Here is a 15490-nt window from a genome sequence, read left to right on the forward strand (position 1 = left end):
AAAAAAAAAAAAAAAAAAAAAAAAAAAAAAAAAAAAAAAGAGTCATCTGCATTTCCTTTTTTGTGAGCCACCATTCAATTATTTGTCCAATTTTCTATTGGGTTTGTAGTCTATTTATTTATATAATCTACTTATATGTGGGAGAGATTAGCTTTTTGTTGTGACAGAAATTGAAAAATTATTTTCAGTATGTAGTTGTTCTTGTGACTTTGCTTATAGCATATTCTGCCATTTAGAAATTTATATAGATGCAATTAGATTTACAATGTTTCTTTCAGGGTTTCTGCATTTAAGTTCTTATTTAGAAAGGCTCCCTTCCCCCAAGTTTATAAACCTTATATTTCCTTCTAGTATTTTTAGCATTTGACTTCTCTTGCATTTAATCTTTGATTTGAAATTCAGTGTACAATTTTATAGTGTGGATTAAACTTTTTTTTTTTTTACACAAGTGTCTCAATAGAATTTGCTACAGTAAATCATTTCTTCAATTACATAAGATGCCACATATAGTTAGGTCTATACCATTCTCTTCAACGCATCTCTCCATTCAAGAACCAATAATATATTGTTTTAATTATTAAGGCTTTATAATGTGTTTTAATATTTGGTAGCACTATTCCTTCTGCTACTCCCCATCCTGCACCCTTCTATTTCAGTCTTCCTTATCATTGTTTATTTTTCTATGTAAACTTAATTTTATCCTTTTTTTTTTTTTTTGTACACAGGGTCTCTGTCATCTAGGCTGGAGTACAGTGGTACAATCATAGCTCACTGTAATCTTGAATTCCTGGGCTCAAATGATCCTCCCACCTCAGCCTCCCAAGTAGCTAGGACTACAGGTACACGCCACCACACCTGGCTATCTATGAAAGAGGGCCCATGATTTTGCTCTTTAGCCCTACTCCCATTAATATGATTGATTATATAATATTTTGGCCTTGATTCCCCCTTGTCTGGTATCAATATCATGACAGCTGTTTCCATTTTGTTTGCATTTACCTGAATGTCTTTATTCTTTACATTTTAACTTCTCTGAATTATTTTGTTTTAGGTGTGGCTCTACAAAGTGCACAGAATTGGGCTTTCTTTGGCGAGCCAATCTGAAATTCTTTTTCTTTTAATGGGTAAATTTAGCCTATTTACACTTATTGATATAAGAAACAGTTTTATGTTCCTGATGCTACCATTTTCTGTTATTTTTTTCTGTATCTATAAATTTTTTTAAGAAATAGTTCACTACATGGTCTTTTGATTTTTTTCCCAAAGTATTAATCCTTATATTTAGAAAGATCTTTGTATTTTTGTTGTAGTAGCTAACTTTTATAAGTATAACCTTAGTATAATATCTTTAGTTCTCTCTTTTCAACACTATTTACTAAACTCCTACCTTAAGCAATAATAAAATTAGTATATTTCCCTTATCATTTCCCTTCCCTTTTCTTTTTCTCACACCCTCTTGGGCCTTCTCTTTTCTTCACACCAATTTTTTTCTGTATGTTAAAGAGTTGCACTGATAATACTAATAACAAGTACAGAGGTGGGCATAGAGTTAGTACACGGTTTTAAAGAAAAGTATTTTTCAGAAAAATTAGGAATCAAATCATGTAGTAATTCATTTGACCTGAAGAAGGTGGGAATTGCTACTTCAGCTGTTTTTAAAAGTCGCTTTTCTGAAATATAATTTATATGCAGCAAAACTCACTCTTTTTGGTATATATTTACATGTGCTTTGATAAAGTCACACAGTTATGCAATCACCACCATGGTCAAGAGACATAGACAGGATCTGCCACCACCAACCTCATCACTCAATTTAATGTTAACTTTGTAGTGCTAAATGTACTTAATAATTCTACTACTTGATCTGTCAGCTTTAAATAATATTCCTTAAGTTTCTATTATTAAAGATAAAGCAATTAAAATGTGAACACTTCTACCTGCTGTCTGCATTCCCTTTCCAATTTTTGTGAGATGGAGTATTTGACACTGTTAGCATATAAAACATTTATATTCTCTGTTGCCATCCTAAAATATACATTTATTTTAGTCTTAATTGTAGTTGTAAAAACACCCATTGGCCATAAACAATATTTTCCCACTTTTCCTCCTCATTTCTTGTTGGCTGCATGTAAAACATTACAATTCCTGACACACAATTAGTGCTTAGTAAATATTAGCTAGAAATAGTAGAAATCATTGCTAGTAAACCTGCTTTCATGAACTTTACAAAATTACTTTTCTTAGAAGTAAGGGTAGTAAATATATAACTCTAATACAGTGGAACTGCTTGATTGATAATGGGGTAGATGAACATCCAAGTTATTGACTGTGTTTTATAAAGCCTTTACTGCTCACTATAATATGTATGGTGAGACATAAATTGAATTTAAACTCATGCAAAAATAAATTGTGGTCCCATCACATTTGTATGGGTCTTCAATATTCTCCCTCTCTCATAATGCATTCATTCTTTCTATAATCTTCATACTACTAATTACTTGGTAAATCTTTCCTTCAGAAAAACATAAAGGAAAACTTTGCTTTGCAATAAAACAATGAGCATTTAAATGACCGGTGATATTCATTAAAACGTACTCAAAAACACAAATAGACTAAACTATTGTGTGTTACTCTTTTCTGAATTTTCTTTCTTTCTCTTGATTCTGTTAACAAGTAACATTCAACAGCACTGCTTAAGGAGTTAAATGCTGACCTCTCTTAAATATACTTCTGTATTATCTTAACGCTAATATTAGCTATATAAAAGTATAGAAAGAGCTAGATATATAAGCCTCCACTTTATCCTTCTGATGATAAGAAATAGCTCTGTCATTGTTCACATTGCTGTACGTTCTTAATGAATTTCAGTGAGAATTCAGTTTAAATGTATTAAGTTGCTGTCAGTTCCTCAATAAGATCAAGTCAGGCAGGTCTGGAAACAGTTACTTGGATCTTCCCTAGAACATCAAGGCAATAATCACATTTTAAAAATACATTTTAGTAGGGAAACAAGGTTTAGTAAAAAGAATATGAATCTTGGAGGCTGGCAGATGTGAGTTTAAAAAAAATCATGGTTTGGCCATTTAATATGTGTCATCCAGGACACTTTTAGGAGACTTTCTAAAATCTCAAAGGGCTATTGTGAGGATTATGTCTAGTAACGTAAATGAAGGTAGAGTATATTGTCTGGCAGCCACTAGATGGTCAACAAATGATGGATAATGTTGTTTTTAAGTCATTAAATGTTACAGTTTATGTATCCCTAATCTGAAAATCTGAAATCTGAAATGCTCCATGTTCTAAAACTTTTTGAGCACTGACATGAACCCAAAGGAAATGCTCATTGGAGCGTTTCAGATTTCAGATTTTCAGATAAGGATGCTCAACCAGTAAGTATAATGCAAAGAACTGTACTCCAAAACCCCCCAAAACACAAAATCTGAAACACTGCAGGTCCCAACCATTTTAGATAAGGGATATTCAACCTGTAAGTACTCATTAAAAAAACAAAGCCGCTGCAATCATAGAAAGTTGCAGCCAATTGTTGCAGGGTAAAACGTACCTAAAAATTCTAGTCAGGTTCATGACAGAGATTGGGAACATATCTTGAAATGGTTGCAGAAAATAAAGTGACAAAATGGGCACATTTTGAAAAAGAAAGGCAATCCATTTAAATGCTCTTATAAAAAGAACTCTCTTGTTCTGGAGAATTTTCTCTGTACTTATGTTTTAGCCTTACTTTTTTTTTTTTTTTTTTTAAGAGAGAGTCTTGCTCTGTCACCCAGGCTGGAGTGCAGTGGCAGGATCTCCTCTCACTGCAACCTCCGCCTCCTGGGTTCAAGCAATTCTCCTGTCTCAGCCTCTCGAGTACCTGGGACTACAGGAACCCGCCACCACGCCCAGCTAATTTTTTGATTTTTTTTCTTTTTTTCTTTTTTTTTTTTTTTTAGTACAGATGGGGTTTCACCATATTGGTCAGGCTGGTCTTGAACTCCTGACCTCAGGTGATTCGCCTACCTCGGCCTCCCAGAGTGCTGGGATTACAGGCGTGAGCCACTGTACTGGGCTGGTCTTACTGATTTTTCACTGTACCAGAACTGCCAAAGTAATTTCATAGAACATGGATGGTAGGAGGCATAACTATGGTCAAGTCCTTTGCATCACTAGTTTGAAATGCCTACCCCCCCCTTTCATGTGACAGTTTTAAAACTGTATTCTGACCATGGAAACCACTTGCTGATTCTGAAACTTTGAGAAAGGTAAGATGCAGGGAGGTAAGTGAAGGAGGAACATGCTGTTCAATTCAGTTTTAATGATTCTTTAAATGATTCAATTCAATAAACATGTATGATGCTCCATCTATATCCTAGAAGCTGTGGAGCTCATTTAAGAGTTTAAGCTAAACAAACATAATCCCTGTCCTGAAAGACAATTATTTTGTATGGACACAATTGCTCACAGCAGAAGGTCTGTAAAAACAGAATCTCACTCTGAGTATGCAGAGTTAATATGATTAAATATTTTCCAGAGACATGAAAAGAAAGCCTTCCAAATTTATTAGGGTCCCTTTATATGTGGATTGGGTATGCTGTACTTTTAAAATGTATTAGAAACCAGTCACTACTTAAAATGTTCTCAGAAAATCACAGAGAAGTCGGGTTTTCATATTTAGTGAAGCCGTGAATAATCTCCAACTTAGACTGAAACATGCCATTGGGAAAAAAGGGAACTAAATGATATGAGGATTAAAAATAGAAAGGAGTTTGTTAGATTTGAGTTTGAATATCAAAAAGCTTCCAAAACCTAGTCTTCAATATTTATTAAAAGGACCTTTTAATAAAAGCATTCTTGAGAATACCATTACCTTGGAGTCCTCCATATCTCATATAATATTCTACTTTCAACAATATAGTAAACAAATGTCTTAAAGCTTCTTGTAATGGAAACATCTTTCATCTCTATCAGGAACTTCCTCAGCCATGCATAGTTTATTTGAAATCCAAAGGTTCATTTGGTTCTGCTAGACTAAAATTAGATTATTAACCAGAATTTTCTACTCACCCGAGCCTCCTTTTGCCAAGTATTTGTTCTTTGCATAAAGGACAGAATCTAACATAGACTCAAACAGAAGAAAATAGCCCTGCATAAAAAGAGGGGAAAAAAAGTTTAGAAATGTGCAATACTGTCATAAGCAGGTCAATTTAAACATAGGTGCTATTCTTTTAATTACAAAATAGTTTTTTGTTTCTGCCATAGATGTAATAATATTCTGCAAAATCTGAAACTTTTTTTTTGCAGTAAAAGTTATTGGAAAATCAGGCCAGCTTATAAAGTGAACTCAGAAAGTTTATTGTGGTAGAATATACTGCATGTTCTTTACCTATGATTCTACTTTCCAGACTACTCTTTCTTCCTCATTAAAAAAAGTTCGGAAAGAAATTATTAACAAGCCCCATAACTCCCTGGAATGATGCAACATCCATCTAGAGCAGTGGTTCTCCACTTGATTTTGCCCGCTGGGGAACATGTGGCAATGTCTGAGTAATTTTTGATTGTTGCAACTAGGGGTGAGGGATGAAGGAGATGCTACTGGCATCTACTGGGTAGAGCCAAGGTATGTTGGTAAACATCCTACAATGCACAGGACAGCTTCTCACAAGAAAGAACGGCCTGGCCCAAAATGTCAATAGTGCTAAGGTTGAGAAACTCTAGTCTAGAAAACCATTTCCCAAATAATTTCCTGTACAGTGACTTTCTTTTAGGTATAAAAAATAAAATAAAATAAACAGAAACAAGAAAGGAGAGGGATCCTTAGTCAAAAAGGTTTAAGAAATGCCAGCTGCCATATCCTCCTACTAGAGATTCATAATGCGCACAAGCACACTAAAAGTTCTGAGCAGTTGTTATGGTAAACAGAACTGCTGAACATATTTTAACCCAGTATTACCTACTTTCTGACTACAGACCTTTTTTTCTACTTAACATCTATCAACACCTTGCAGAACTAGTGTTTATGGAAATATAATTCATGAAACATGATCCTGGTATACTACCGATTTTACAGTATGATAATCCTCTACCAAGAAAGGATAATGATACAGTACAAATGAAAAAAGAATTTGCTACTATTGGTGTCACAAACACACTACATTCTAATACTGTGCTTCACAGTTTATTAAACAAATGACAAATAATCATGACTGAGAAACCACTCTCAGTTTCAGTCTTTCTCCTTCTAGGGTCCAACTCCCCAATAGCCCTATGCAGCAGGGAAAGCCAAGTGCTCAGCACATAGCACACCTTATTGCTTAGGGTGAACCAACATTAATTTTACCTTTACTTTAGCATTCTATATCAAAACTGTCCTCATTCACTCATTTGTTCTGTGCACAAATAAATGACCAGTGGGGTAACTATAAGTATTCTTTAACCACATTAACAAAAAATATTTTAAAGGTTTCTCTAGAATAAGAAAAACCTGCAAACCCAGAATGGATAATCTTCACAAGAGAGTAACAGCAATTTTAATTTATAGAAAATACAGCTCTCATGCTTGAATCACTTATGAAGGAACTGGACTGAATGCCGGCAACTCTACATTGGTATTGACCTATTCCTCCCAACACACTAATTCATTGATACAAAAATAACTGCCTATTAAACAAAGGCTTAGGAACAAAGCTTGTTTATCAATATGTTACTTTAGGAAACTTAAGGCTTTGACAGAAACTTGTTTTTCTGGATAGAGTACTTCAGTAACATGTAAAATTCTCACAAGTTAGTTCCCCATTAATACTATCTATGTATTCAAAGAACAAGGGACTTATGGGATTCAACTAAGAAATCTTTACCAATCTGACATATCCATGTAGATTACGCACACAAATGCTTATAAATAGGCATTCAACTGTTGCTTATAGTGAATTATAATTTATGCCAAGGAATTATTAAATGGAAGGCATCTATTTATCTTATGAGGAAAAGACTGGCTGGTAAAACACATTAATACATTTGGTGAAAAAAATGGTCCCTATTTGCAAGATTGCTGTGTTTTAAAACTTAAAATAAAATAAATAAAATTAACACTTTAGTACAAATTAAGTATTAATTACAGTCCAATCCTTTTTAGACAAAAGCCCAAAAAAGTTTGTACTGATTTGTCATTGTCAAATTGTTTTCTAGTATTCTGGCTCTATCTTTCAGCTCTGCTGTTACCTCATCACAAAGAATTTCTCTGATGTTCCTACATAAAATATCCTTTCTTTTTCTTTCATCAAGCTCCATTTATTTATCCTGCTTTGTATTTCATCATGGCACGTATGAATTAAAATACTATTTATTTTTGTTATTATTTTGTCTCCTTACAAAACTAATAGCTCCAAGACTAAGGATTTTGCCATATTGTTTGAAGCTATATTCCTGAAGGCTGAAAATGTGTCTGGTAGATAGTAGGAACTCAATATATAACTTTAAAATGAATAAATGAATAAAAGTTATTAATACTATATGTAATATATTTGTTAAAAGGAAACTGCTTGCTTTTTGTTATTTTTTGTGGTACAAATTAAAATGTTATTTTAAAATGATATTTTGTTTTCTTTTCCTTTTTTTTTTTGAGACGGAGTCTCGCTCTGTCACCCAGGCTGGAGTGCAGTGGCACGATCTCGGCTCACTGCAAGCTCCGCCTCCCGGGTTTACGCCATTCTCCTGCCTCAGCCTCCCAAGTAGCTGGGGCTACAGGCGCCCGCCACCTCGCCCGGCTAGTTTTTTGTATTTTTTAGTACAGACGGGGTTTCACCGTGTTAGCCAGGATGGTGTCGATCTCCTGACCTCGTGATGTGACCGTCTCGGCCTCCCAAAGTGCGGGGATTACAGGCTTGAGCCACCACGCCCGGCCGATATTTTGTTTTCTAAAATTAAAACTGACAAATAATGGTGGTGATAATTGTTAAAATTCATTGTAATGCCTCTATAAAAATTATTTCATTTAATTCTTCCCCAAAGCACCATTTATTGTTATTCCAATTTAATTTATTTATGTTAAGTTGAGATCTAAAATAATAGTTCAGTCACATAAATTGGGGAGTGAATGAGACAGAATTTGAACCTTGATCTCACTACACAAGTTCTGAATTGCCCTTGTATGTTGCCTCTTAAATTGATTTGCCTAAATGAAAGTAAGATTTAGTATGTGTATTATACTACATTTGTAATTAAGGATTCAAGCATTCCAAAAATGAAAAATTTTCATAGACCATATTAAACAAGATTAGAATTTACAACAGGTGTGCGATCATTTCAGAGTAATATCTCAGTTGGCAACTGGCTCTTAGCCACCATTCATTGTGAAAATATTAGTTTGGAAAAATCAATGCACATACTAGAATATATATAGAATAAGACATTCATGAGATAAAATATCCAGTTAAAAATATTAGCAGATGAAAAGATTCATATATGTATTGCTAATGGTCATTGTCCTTTCTCTCAACTTTCCCCTTTGCTAAACTTCATTTTACGATAGGCTCCCTATGTGATACAACAGCCTTTAAATTCCTGGGAATTGTCCTTGGTTCTGAACCAAGTCATTTATTACTGATACCAGAAGGCTTTGGTCCAAATGCCCCGCTCATCTGCAGTGTAATTCAGACTGTAATTTCACAGGCTGCTGCCTCACCTGTAGCGGTGCCATCTGGAAGGAGAATTACGCCTGGTATTTTCTCCCATGATGCTCATGGGCATTCTTCTTTCAATAGTAACATTTACTTTTTAAAAAATTAAATATTGCATTTATACTTTAATGGTTACTGTAAAGGAACATATGGAATTAAATCAGGGACTAGAATATTAACCTCATTCATTGAAGTGGGAATTTTTAAAATGGCTGTTCATGATATTTTCTTGGATTAGATACATTAGTGATAAATGAAACTTTTGATACCTTCAGTATAAGGTGCCTTTCTAACTTTTTGTGGCTCAAATAACTGAATTACTGATACATCTTTAGGCAAATTTAACTATTAAAAAAAAGGTGAGGCAAGGGAGAGTTACAAATAAAATGGAAGAGTTAATCTGAAGGACGACAAAGAATCAATAATCTGAAATGTTTAAAGATAAAAGATTACCTGCAACAAATACACAAGCCTATATAATCTAATCATAATTTCTATGTAGTATATCTCTGAATCATAATAAGCGGTTGATAACATTTTTTCCAGTATTACTCTCAAATTCTGTAACATTCACTGTAGATAGAATTTTTTTTTATGTGATTGGAGCTGGCAGTCAGTTGTTAATAGGAAACAAGACATTTTAAGTAAAAACATACAGATTTGTTTGCCAGCATTCTTTGAGGACATACTCACTGACTGGAATCCTCATCATCTTCCCTATCTAAACCACATTCATAGATTTTAAGTAATTTCCAGGTTTGGTTAAATAGAAGGAAAAAAATCTATCAGCACTTGCTAAGTGGAGAATCCTCCTTGAATTCCATGATTTCCACCCTCCTACTCCTACTCTTCAAACTACGAGGAGACAACGACAACCCAGGAAGGAGAAAACACCAAAACAAACAAACAAACAAACAAAAAACCACTGTGGAATGGACTGAGTAAAACAATTTGTTTACAAACAATTTACAGTTGTTTATGAGTAAAACAATTTACTCACTCCATTCTACAGCTTTTTTTTAGTGTTTTCTCCTTCCTGAGTTTTTCCAAAGCAGTCACTTTTGTTTGCATAGAAAAAAACCAACTGTATCCTTTATATAATCTTATCAATCGTTTGTGTTCATATTTAACTGATTTTACATAAATAAGCAGGCAAACAAACACAATAAGCTCTTGGTAAACAACACAACTGACAGAAGCAGAACAGTGGCAGCATGCTGAAGGTGGCTTTACGTGTTCAGAGAGAGCCACAGGAACCTAGCAATGTTGATAATAAGTTATTATCAACGCATAGAAACAATCATTCTAAAGCAGGGTTTCTCGATATTGACACTAATGACATTTTGGGCCAGATAAATTTGTAGGGGCTTTCCTGTCCACTGAAGGATGTTTAGCAGCATTCCTGGCCTCTACCCACTGGCACCATTGTCCCCACCCAACCCACAGTACCAAATTATAACAATCTAAAATGTTTCCAGAGATTGCCCATCTCTCAAATATCCCCAGGAGTACAAAATTGTCCCCTCTTCCACTCCATTGAAAACCACTGTTCTAGAGGTATCCAAAATGCAAATAAATAAGCATTCTTTCCTAATCTACTGTGTTCTCTGCTTAAAAAAAAAGTACCAAACTTAAGATCTTACAGAATTCAATACAATCTCTATTTATTTCACTGTTATAATAGCCTTAGATATTAAACATTTTTACCACAAAGTTTTTTCAATGATTCTGCAGTCTATCACTTGACCCTTCCATCTTAAAATGTGCTAATAATATCCACCTAATTTATAATAAATGTGATAATGAAATTACATGAGAGTTTTCAAAGTAATTATATAAAATCCATTTGGGTAAGATACTTTCCTTACAGCTCCACAAGGACTGATAAAGATTATATTATACTGTTACGCACTTGGCAAAATACAGGCAGCTGATGATATCACTCAACAGGGATACCTTTACCCTTTGCACTTATTTGCCATAGAATGAGTAGGAAATGTTGTGTTGGCATCTACATATACACACATAGACATCTTTGTACAATGTTTAATGTATTCGGTCAAGCTAAATTTCTTAAAGTAGAATTCTTGGATTAAAGGATATGCACATTCAAAATTTTGATATGTATTATCAAACTGCCCACAGAAAGACTACGACAATTTTTATTCCCACAATTGTATGAGTGGAGTAAAGACCTAAATGTAAAAGGGAAAGGTATAGAGCTTATGGAGAATATTTTCATGTTCCTGTGAAAAAAGTACTGACCATAAAGACCAATACATTTGACTATGTTAAATCCCAGAACCTCTGCTCATAAAAACAATGAAGTTACAGAGTCTGAAAAGATATTGGCCACCCACACACATATACACATTTGTATATTTTCCATCTCCAATGAAGAATACTAATTGTTAAGAAAAAAAAAAAGTATGCAACCCAAAAGAAAAATGGGCAAAATAATTATATACAATTACTTCATAAGACAAAAAATATATTAATTCATTAGTAATTCAAACACAATGGAAAAATACTACATGACTACCAAATTAGCAGTCACACAATCCCCAGGGTTGAGAAGTCTATGGAGGCATGAAATAAAATTTTACTGCAGTACTTTGGAAAAGTACAGTACTTCGGAATTATCCATTAACATGTAAGAGCAGCATACCCTGTGATCTAGCAACTCTACTCCTAATTGTATACCTAGACACAAGTGCTTAAGTACAAGAGCACACACATACAAGCACACTATAGCACTATTATTTGCATGATAATAAACTGGAAATGATCCAGCGCCCACCAACAGTAAAATTTGAAAAACACTTTCCTAAAATGTGTTTTCTTACGGTACATTCATACAATGACATCTATAGAAATGAAAATAAATTATCCTTATAGGCAATAAATGAATGTTATGAACATGACTGAGTGAAGAAAGCAAAAAAACACATTTAAAAAAGAAAAAGATATGTTTTGCTCCATTTATATAAATTTCAAAAACTGGTAAATATAAACTACACTGTTTAGGGATGTAAGTATAAGTGGTAACAGCAAAAAGAAAAGCTAGGAAATGATTATCATAAAGGACAGGAGAGTGGTTACCTCTCGGGTAGGGAGTTGTAACTGAGAAATGGTATCTGGATGTCTTCTTTCTATATTTTCATCTGGCTGATGATCACACAGGTGTTCATTATATAACTATTTGTTATACTGTACCTGTAAGTTTATGTAATTTTCTGTGTATGGTACATTTCACAACTAAAAGTTATACAAAGAAGATTTATATAACTAGCATATATAATATACAATAATGTGGGTGAAAGCAAAAAGAACACATTCATATCTGCTTATAAATGGTTATAGCATGTGTGGAACAGTACACAATTAGACAAAATCATTGCCTCTGTAGATGGAATATAATAGTAGGGGTATAGGAAGGCAAGGAGAGTAACCCTTCAATATAAACTCTTTCATATCTTGTGAATTTTATATCATTATTATACACTATTTGTATATAAAATTTTAAAAAAGAAAATGGCAAATAATCACAAGCTAAAAAGACAACAGTTTTTCATACTCTATTTTGAAAGAAAAAGTGAAACTGATTTTTTTAAAAAAGACATTAAGATTACAGGAAAAGATTGTTAGAGAGGTTGAGAAAAGGAAAAATCAAGAAAGTGCTATACAGAAGAAATCCACTTTTAACCTATCTATGTTTTTATATTTAAAGAAAAAGGGTGGGAAAACCCATAACATTTAAACATTAACCATAAGAAAATTACAATTATTAAAAACATTATCAGGGACAAAGAACAATACTTCATAATGATAAAGAAGCCAAACTATCAATAACACATTAAAAACCTAATGTGTATGCACCTAATAACCACATAAAAATACCTGAAGCAAAACCTGACAGAACTGGAGAGAGACAACCCTGAGCTACAGGTAGAAATTTCATTCTTCTTCTTTCAGTAATTGACAGAATTAACAGACAAAATAAATAAGGATTTAAAAGACCTGAACAATACAATCAACCAACTTGACTCAAATGGCAATTATGTAACACTCCAACAATAACAGAGTACTTCATTCTAAATCAGTGTGGAACATTCAGTAAAAGAGACCATATGCTGGGCCATAAAGCAAGTCTGAACAAATTTAAAGGAATGATAGCATATAGAGCGTGTTCTCTTATCATAACCAAATTAAATTAGAAATTAATAACAAAGATATTTTTAAAATTTCTTAACATTTAGAAATTAAACATGCTTCTAAATAATCCATGGACCAAAGCAGAAATCACAAGGGTGTATTTTGAATTGAATAAATTTGTGGGATACAGCTATAGCAGTCATTAGAGGGAAACTTATTATTGATGAAAAAAGCAAGGTACAGAACAATATGTAGAATAGGCATACCTTACACTGAATATGAGATTCACTGCTTTATCCCACCTAGAAGAATGCCAGGTACGTAGTAGCCACACTATCTGTTAAGTGAATGAGTATGCCAAGGGGTAGAAATATACATACATGTTTATAATAGAGTGAAATATTTTAAGAAGGATATACTAGAAACTGGTAACAGATTTTGTTGGGGACGAGGGGTGGGTCCTGAGTAACAGGGTTAAAGACCAAAAAAAAAAGAAAAAAGAATAAAATTTATAATATCTATATATCACACAGTCAAAAAATGACAATAGAATCTTACATGTATTAATCACAAATATCTGTCAGAGAAGCTCCTAATTTACCTATTATTTAACTTGATCACCACCTTCCATGCAAGAAGAATCAGGGCAATAACTGCCACTTATCAGGTCCCTATTATATGCTTGCTACTGTTCTGCAAGACTACTATCTTCCACTTCTCTCACCTTCCAACATACAGTTCCCACTTTTTTAGTGCTGTGGACTTCTGGAGAACATAACTTAGCACAAGAAATAATTTCCACTGCATGTTCTAAAGTTTAAAAAACTTGTATTAGTTTTTTCTCCCACTAGATGGCACTCTCACTTAATCCACAAAAGACTGACAGTCAAATTGGCCCTATTCCTCAGACTGCAGAAAACTGTCCAATAAGCAAGTCTATCAAAAGAAAAAGTGAATATCTAAAACTATTTCCAAAGGCATGTGTGGGTCTTATACCACACCCACAAAAACAGTTTCTAAAACAATATTCACAATCCCCCACGGTGGGTGACAAAATTCATTAATGATAATTGGATATTCCACTCTCAAAACTAATTAATGTTGGCCAGGCATGGTGGCTTATGCCTGTAATCTCAACACCTGCAAGGCTGAGGAGTGAGGATCCTTTGAACCCAGGAGTTTGAGACCACCCTGAGCAACACAGGGAGACCCCGTTCTACAAAAAATTGAAAGATTAGCTGGGCATTGTGGCTCATGCCAGTAGTTCCAGCTACTCCAGAGGCTGAGGAAGGAGGATAGCTTGAGCCCAGGAGGTCAAGGCCGCGGTGAGCCACGATTGTGCCACTGCATCCCAGCCTGGGCAACAGAGCAAGACCCTCTCTCCCAAAAAAGAAAAAGAAAAGTAACAGTCTCTCCCTCTGTTGCCCAGGCTGGAGTGCAGTGGCGTGATCTTGGCTTACTACAACCTCAGCCTCTCCGGTTCAAGTCAGCCTCCTGCCTCAGCTTCCTGAGTAGCTGGGATTACAGGTGCACGCCATCATGCCTGGCTAATTTTTTTATTTAGCCAGGGTTTTACCAGGGTTTAGCCAGGGTTTTACCACGTCAGCCAGGCTAGTCTTGAACTCCCAACCTCAAGTGATCCACTCACCTCAGTCCCCCAAAGTGCTGGGATTACAGGCATGAGCCACTGTGCCCGGCCCCAAGCACTTTTATTAAAGACAATTATAGTATTACATAGTAACAGTGTGTGCTGTGGTCTGAGTGTGTTCCCCAAAATACGTTAAAACTTAATCACCAATGTGATAGTATTTAAAGGTGGAGTCTTCAGGAGGTGATTAAGTCATGAGGGCTTGGAAGGGATTGGGGTCCTTAAAAAAGAACTTGAGGTAGTAGGTTCATTCCCTTCTATTCTTTCCGCCATGTGAGGATACAGCAACAAGGCACCATCTCGGAAGCAGAGATTTAGCTCTCACTGGACATTCAACCTGCTAGAACTCTGACCTTGAACTTGCAGCCTCTAGAACTGTGAGAAATAAACTTCCTTTGTTTATAAATTACCCAGTCTCAGGTATTCTGTTATAGCAGCACAAATGGACTAAGACACAGTGATTCTAGAATACTTACAGACTTTTGAGGCTATAGGAAATAGTTACTGACAGTATGATTCAGTCTATAAAGAACAAGATCTCATTCTGTTTCCAGCAACGATGTATTTTAGGAGCTACTGACACTCTAAATACAACAAATATGCTAGGAGGAAAAAGAACATCTTATTAGACGCATCAGTAAGCTGGCTTTCGCCTTGAGAGCATTTGCTAAACCTAGTCAATGAACATGGAGGAAACAGGAGACAAAGCCCAAAGTTCAACCAAAGTGAGAACTCTAAGAAGAAATCGCCCTAAATAACGGAGCTGGGACAAACAAAAGTACCTACAGAGCAAATGTGAATTTACAATCGCATTTGCTGTCACCCGTTTCCCCAATTCAGTTTAGAACCTTGATGCTGAGTAGTCAAACACATACTTCCTCCCTAACTCCACCCCGTCTCCAATACGCATAAGACAGGTCCCAAGGAGGAATTACGTACCCAGCGCAAAGAAACTAAAAATCTTGAAAAAAAAGTGGAAGAATTGATGGCTAGAATAATTAATGCAGAGAAGGTC

At 34.8% G+C, this 15490-nt stretch overlaps 1 protein-coding gene across 3 annotated transcripts in view; it reads right to left on the minus strand.

The window, feature by feature from the left end:
• The window catches only part of PRMT3 (protein arginine methyltransferase 3), a 136017-nt gene that overhangs the window by 53993 nt on the left and 66534 nt on the right, over window positions 1–15490 (minus strand). For all 3 annotated transcript variants that reach the window (XM_011965405.1, XM_011965404.1, XM_011965403.1), the window contains one exon: window positions 5062–5140. In XM_011965405.1, the coding sequence (XP_011820795.1) occupies window positions 5062–5140 (79 nt within the window). The remainder of the gene's footprint in view (window positions 1–5061; window positions 5141–15490) is intronic.

The sequence above is a fragment of the Mandrillus leucophaeus genome, unplaced genomic scaffold, assembly GCF_000951045.1.
Source record: "Mandrillus leucophaeus isolate KB7577 unplaced genomic scaffold, Mleu.le_1.0 Scaffold723, whole genome shotgun sequence".
NCBI lineage: Eukaryota > Metazoa > Chordata > Mammalia > Primates > Cercopithecidae > Mandrillus > Mandrillus leucophaeus.